Source organism: Schistocerca serialis, chromosome 9 (assembly GCF_023864345.2).
Source record: "Schistocerca serialis cubense isolate TAMUIC-IGC-003099 chromosome 9, iqSchSeri2.2, whole genome shotgun sequence".
NCBI classification, from domain to species: domain Eukaryota; kingdom Metazoa; phylum Arthropoda; class Insecta; order Orthoptera; family Acrididae; genus Schistocerca; species Schistocerca serialis.
Window position 1 is genome coordinate 382,927,785 of NC_064646.1, and position 7,176 is coordinate 382,934,960.

Sequence of the window (7,176 nt, forward strand, 5' to 3'; positions counted from 1 at the left end):
GTCATTTAAGTATTATTTTGGCTTCGTCATTAGCTTTCAACAACGAGCGTATCTCCAAATATCTAAGGTTTACTATTATAGCACGCTGTTCTTTGTCATAGCTTTGATGCCGCACATGTTTTTAATATATTCATTCTACGCAGCTGTGTCTTCATCAACATGTGTCAGTTTTGTCTCATATTAAAAACTGAAATACACAGTGTTGAAGTTCCACAATAATATGTATTTTTATTTCGTCGTGAATCGGCTGTCTGCTTTCTAGGCTGTTCTCAGGCAATACGAGACTAAACACGTAAGTCACACAACAACAGTGGGAGTTTATAGCTATACAAAAATTGTATTTTCAAAGATAGGGAACTATTTTATTAGTATATATGTATACAAGCATATAGAAACACACGAAGAAACTATGAACATGTTAACCTTACGTTAAACCAACTAAAAAATTAAAGGTACAGGAATTTAAAGGCCAGAATATTACACAAGTGATTACTGACACAGACCACTATGTTATATCGCTAAATATCAATAAAATATATTTCAAATTTTGATATCTGTATGTCTCCAAGTAACGAAGGAATAAACCATAAGTGTATTCTTCATTTTCTCCTGTTTTACATATTACTCTGCTTAAAGTTAGCTTAATCTCCCAGTAAACAACAAATACATATACAAAAAAGACACTACCTAGCGAATTAATGTAGTAGTGTGTTGCATCTGCACATTGCTGAAAGCTTGAAATTGACTGTGAGCAGGAACACTGACCGAATTAAAGATGATCGTGAGTGTTCTGTATACAAAATGCCTGTATTTAGTTCAGCGATTAGTAACTACCACAAATCGAGAAATCTTTGATATAGAGCAATAACATTCCACGTTCATCAATGAAGGTAAGAACCATGGCTTTCCGTTAGACTCGATTCACTGAGACTTTATTTACGGTCCTGTCAATTGTGTTGTCTAAGTGTTAGTACCATACATAGGCAAATTCTACACGCAATATTACAAGAGATATTGCAACCATCGATGGAAGCTTACACGATTCTTTAGCTGTAGCCTAAACGAATCTATGACAATGTAGCATCAGAATGAATGACAAAATCGATGAAAAATACACGAAAAGGGGGAAATTGAAACAGAAGAAAATACGTTTCAAAAATATGCGAAAACCTCCACGAAAAATAATGCACTAAAAGTTACGGGGACTAAATTATATAGATGGTAAAAAGGTTCAAAGAAAAGAAGGAAGAATATAGTTTCAAGAACAAGATAGCTAGAGACGATTCACGATGCGTGGAATGGACAAGAATGGGCAGGAATGGGCTGACTTTTTCCGAAAGGAACCAGCCCTGCATTCGGTTTAAGTGATTTATGGAAACCACAGAAAAATTTTACCTGGCTGATAGGACAGTGACGTAAGTTGCCCTTCCTTCTAATCACAAAACATTGGATTAACAGTATACTGCATCTCCGCATTCAAAACAAACGTGGAGAAGATGAAGAGAAACTTTCACGGATGATCCAAAACAGGTACTGATTAGCGCATTCGAAAGTTTTTGTCACAAAGTGAAATCAGTCATCAGAGGCTGTGGGTAAGATGAATCTCCGCTACGTTCTTACTTTCGGAGGCGCTAATCTCAGGGCTCGGTTGGAGTACCAAAGAAGTGTGCTGAAGGAAACGAGAGCAGATGGTGTCAAGGTAATTTTTATAGTTTGTCAGTGAGGCGTGCTCGGATGTCGTAAATGGAGGCGCACTGCTCACGAAAGGCAGGTATCCTAGCTGCAATCCAGGGTTCGAATCTCGTTACAATGCACAATTTGATCTCGTCTCATACAGTGGCACTGAGCTGTCACTTGAATGCTGTGGATGATAACGTATTGGTATGTGAAAAGATGTCACTCACCGTGGTACCCGTAGCCAGGGTACTTGTAGCTGTACGGGTAGTACCCGTGTCCGTGTGAGACGGCCAGAGGGTAGGAGGCCTCACAGCCACACAGCAGGGCCAGGCAGGCCACCGCCAAAAGGCACACCTGTAACACAATAACATACAGCACGTGTATTTGAGACGTATGTTTCTGAGGAGCGTATTTGTAGTGTTACGTAGTATGTTTGTCATGTCAGGCAAGATCTGGTTTTGTATAGCGAACAAGATAACAACTCACACTCTGGCACCATACGAGCAATTGACCGATTGAAATAGTACGAACAGATTCCTGCACAGTTTGTGCTTAGGAGTCTTTTCGTGTCACCGAGCGCCTATGATAACCTGTCGACACGAGAAGTGACTTGAGCAAAACCCCAACAGTGGAGACGAAAGATCAAATCTGTAGAAGAAGAAAAAAATTAACATGCCTATTACGCAATCAACTTTGCTTTCACTTAATATTCAGGTTCTCCTTAATGTTCACAAATTTTTGGGTCAAAATTATACAGACTGTAATGGATCTAAACTGGATACTTGAGACAAGGAACCAATGGTCGGAATGATTAATTAATGTAGTTGTGAGAAAGGGGGCGGGAGGGGAGGTGGGATTATTTAGTGAGAGGGGGCGGGGGACGTTGGTCATGATGACTCGAACGAGCATTTCGTTCGCGGAATGTGTTTGTACGCTTCTTACGTTTCTGCACCGACGTTGGTGGTGCTACCTCCAAAAATAATGCACAGTCGTGTGTAAAGCGTGCACGACAGAATTATTTCTGTTGAAATCTATTACATGAAGTCATTGCCGTTTGAAACTATAGCAGAAATTGAAGAGGAGCTGTGTAGTAGCACCCCAGCCGCCAGTCTCACTGTAGAAGTGTGGGTATTTGAGAAGGCTAGGCAAATTTTTTTGAGTCGGTATCTAAGCACTGAGACGCGGTCATCACTTTGGTCAGCTGCTATAAACTTAAGCTGTTACTGTAAGGCTCAAGTCATTTATGTCAATAAAGATCCAATCATTTGTTTCTGATTTTGAAGCACTCAGTTTAGGAACCTCTGGCATCTGCATAACTTCATCTTATCTGTTTGGGGTGGCCAGAACAACAAATGCACGAGTGTACAGTTATGTGTATGCGTGTAGAGATGAGTAATTCCTCAGATCATCGAGGCATAGGAAAATGTAGCGAAAATGTTTAGATGGACCTGTAGGACTTCGATCGACCAAACTTGGAGTTGAATATCGTTGACACAGTCGCAATTGAGCCTGGCATTTCGAAAAACTGTATATACAACATTAATGTCAGTTGTTTGTTCTTCGCCAGCCGCGTTGACCGAGCGATTCTAGGCGCTGCAGTCCGGAGCCGCGTGACTGCTACGGTCGCAGGTTCGAATCCTTCCTCGGGCATGGATACCTGTGATGTCGTTAGGTTGGTTAGGTTTAAGTAGTTCTAAGTCCTAGGGGACTGATGACCTCAGATGTTAAGTCCCATAGTGCTCAGAGCCATTCAAACCATTTTGTTTGTTACTCAGACTTGCAATGTATCTGGGGTTATTGAAATATACTATAGCCTGGACTAGTAACGTAGACGATTCGTCCTTAGCTCTTGACCACGAGTTTTTTCTTTTTGCGAATTGGTTATTTTAGTGTGTAGCGAATACTGTAATAATTAACAGGTACTTGGCAGTTCATTATTTAGGCATTTTAATTCTTGAAATTCAGCATAAAATAAAATCTGCCGTACGAAAATTAAAATTGTAGATGACTGATGTTAACTACAGGCAATCAACATTTATGGGTAAATGTCGAACCTCTTTAAAGGTCGTAAGTTTGTCACATAAAACATAAAGAGTGACGAAAATAGAAAACCAGTCACAAAAAAAGAAAATTTCAAAAAAGACTGTAACGCTGTTTATTTTAGGAGTAAATAATAAATAATTTCTAAAGTAAAATTTTTCTAAAAATTGTTTCTTTATAATTAAGTCAATTGTACCTGATCTTATAACAAAGATGCGAAAAGCACTGAGTGTCAAAAATGTATAGAATATCTCACGGCAGCGGCCGCAAGTACAATGTACACTCCTGGAAATTGAAATAAGAACACCGTGAATTCATTGTCCCAGGAAGGGGAAACTTTATTGACACATTCCTGGGGTCAGATACATCACATGATCACACTGACAGAACCACAGGCACATAGACACAGGCAACAGAGCATGCACAATGTCGGCACTAGTACAGTGTATATCCACCTTTCGCAGCAATGCAGGCTGCTATTCTCCCATGGAGACGATCGTAGAGATGCTGGATGTAGTCCTGTGGAACGGCTTGCCATGCCATTTCCACCTGGCGCCTCAGTTGGACCAGCGTTCGTGCTGGACGTGCAGACCGCGTGAGACGACGCTTCATCCAGTCCCAAACATGCTCAATGGGGGACAGATCCGGAGATCTTGCTGGCCAGGGTAGTTGACTTACACCTTCTAGAGCACATTGGGTGGCACGGAATACATGCGGACGTGCATTGTCCTGTTGGAACAGCAAGTTCCCTTGCCGGTCTAGGAATGGTAGAACGATGGGTTCGATGACGGTTTGGATGTACCGTGCACTATTCAGTGTCCCCTCGACGATCACCAGTGGTGTACGGCCAGTGTAGGAGATCGCTCCCCACACCATGATGCCGGGTGTTGGCCCTGTGTGCCTCGGTCGTATGCAGTCCTGATTGTGGCGCTCACCTGCACGGCGCCAAACACGCATACGACCATCATTGGCACCAAGGCAGAAGCGACTCTCATCGCTGAAGACGACACGTCTCCATTCGTCCCTCCATTCACGCCTGTCGCGACACCACTGGAGGCGGGCTGCACGATGTTGGGGCGTGAGCGGAAGACGGCCTAACGGTGTGCGGGACCGTAGCCCAGCTTCATGGAGACGGTTGCGAATGGTCCTCGCCGATACCCCAGGAGCAACAGTGTCCCTAATTTGCTGGGAAGTGGCGGTGCGGTCCCCTACGGCACTGCGTAGGATCCTACGGTCTTGCCGTGCATCCGTGCGTCGCTGCGGTCCGGTCCCAGGTCGACGGGCACGTGCACCTTCCGCCAACCACTGGCGACAACATCGATGTACTGTGGAGACCTCACGCCCCACGTGTTGAGCAATTCGGCGGTACGTCCACCCGGCCTCCCGCATGCCCACTATACGCCCTCGCTCAAAGTCCGTCAACTGCACATACGATTCACGTACACGCTGTCGCGGCATGCTACCAGTGTTAAAGACTGCGATGGAGCTCCGTATGCCACGGCAAACTGGCTGACACTGACGGCGGCGGTGCACAAATGCTGCGCAGCTAGCGCCATTCGACGGCCAACACCGCGGTTCCTGGTGTGTCCGCTGTGCCGTGCGTGTGATCATTGCTTGTACAGCCCTCTCGCAGTGTCCGGAGCAAGTATGGTGGGTCTGACACACCGGTGTCAATGTGTTCTTTTTTCCATTTCCAGGAGTGTATTTGCAGTTTTGATGTTGTATGAAGGCACTTGTCAGAATTATGGCTGTCTGGAAATCGGTAAATGAAGCAAATACACGAAAAGAAAACATGTTTCACCTACCAGTTGAAAAACCTGAGGAACTGCGACGTAACAGCTGTAGTTTTATTTTTGCTATAATGATATGTACTCTCAACAAAGCATGTAGTCCTTCCAAGTATATACAGCGAAACAAAAATCGCCTATTCGGCACGTTAATGCATGAATTGGTATTGCTCGGTAACTAGGAGGTGTACTTTACACGCATGTCATCATCATTGTCTCTAGACGTGAAAAGTATTTCTTATTGTCCTATACCATTCATGATAAGAAAGAAGAGATGGACCTACGCAAGTGCAAATTGTGATGAGTATTAATGTCAGAAGCGTTTTTCATTCCTTTCACAGAAGCCGATTTTTAGGTAAGTCTTACATTTGTACTACCGATTTCTTGATTATTCTTAAAATTCATACCTCTGTATCCAGAGTAAAGCATTACAAAGGTGCGACACTTGCCGAACATTGTAGTGCGAAATTCACCAGCTATTACCTTACACAGAGACAGTGACAGAGCAGTACTCACCAGTGAGAGAACGCGAGACATTGTGCTTGTCGACTGAGGGCTGAGAGCTGACAGTGAGGAGGTGTGTGGCGGCGGTTGCTTTATACACAGCAGCGCTGCCGACGTCGGCATTAATAGCGGCTCGTGGTTTCAACACTGAACACACCGGCGACCGCGTTCCTAGCGCAACGTTGTGCAGAAGGGAATAATTGGAAGCAAAGTAAGTTAGCCACGGATGAAGCACTTGTCGTCACCGCTCACTACACACTTAAGAGATGCTATGTGAAGTATGGAAAAGCAGGAGGGGATGAGATCCTCTTAGATTAGTGTCGAGGAGCATTTCCACTCGAAGCCAAGGGATTTGTGATTCGAATCTACATCCAGAACGTTGTTATAACGTTTCAGTACGTTTCATTGCGAGGTCCAATCACCGAAGAACGAAGATTTATTCATTGTTTTAGGGTTTGTTCTGCCATGAATTAAATATTGTGAGATGTATAAATAATAATTGCATGTTGTGGAGGAAACCCCGCTTGAAAAGACCACCTCAGCTTTAATGTTCTCCTTTTCGACATTTATTTCGCGCTCCACGCTATGTTTAAACATCTTTGCCACAATGAATGTATGAATCTAAAACTCACTGATTAAATCTCTCAGTATACCTGAACTTGTGGTAGGAAACTGATCTTGTGGATGAAAACCCGTTTTGTATCGTCGACTGCAAATCAAGCATTAATCAACTGAAACTTCACCTGAAAAGAGGCTTTTTGCGAACAAACAAACCACTGTATACGTCTTCTGAAAATCATATTTAATAATATTTAAAAACTCAGTGTTCCAATTCGTGGTGTAATTTCCGTTTGTTTATTCAACTACAATTTGATGTTTATCATTACTACAAGTGCTCGGCTTACTTATACATTGTTATATGAATTTCAATTACAGCACAGTATTTGGTTTCTGTAGTTACATTTATTAGTCCATCCTGGATTTCTCACTGTTTTTGTAGGGTACAACTCTCTTGTCACTTTTTTCAAGAGGATGTTAACGACAGTTCCCTAAAATCAACCAAGGAACACAACAACTCTATCTTTTCCTTCCAAAGTCATTTCTTTAGCCCATATATTTCGATATCCAAGCACATTTGTTATTCCTGTGCCACCGTAGTTTTCTCTAA

At 43.0% G+C, this 7,176-nt stretch overlaps 1 protein-coding gene across 1 annotated transcript in view; it reads right to left on the reverse strand.

Moving 5' to 3' along the window:
• The window catches only part of LOC126419625 (prisilkin-39-like), a 77,256-nt gene extending 71,125 nt beyond the window's left edge, over positions 1-6,131 (reverse strand). Inside the window, exons 1-2 of the mRNA XM_050086813.1 lie at positions 6,021-6,131; positions 1,905-2,031 (exon numbers count right to left, since the gene is read on the reverse strand). Of these exons, the coding sequence (XP_049942770.1) occupies positions 1,905-2,031; positions 6,021-6,131 (238 nt within the window). The remainder of the gene's footprint in view (positions 1-1,904; positions 2,032-6,020) is intronic.
• Between the last annotated feature and the right edge of the window lie 1,045 nt (positions 6,132-7,176).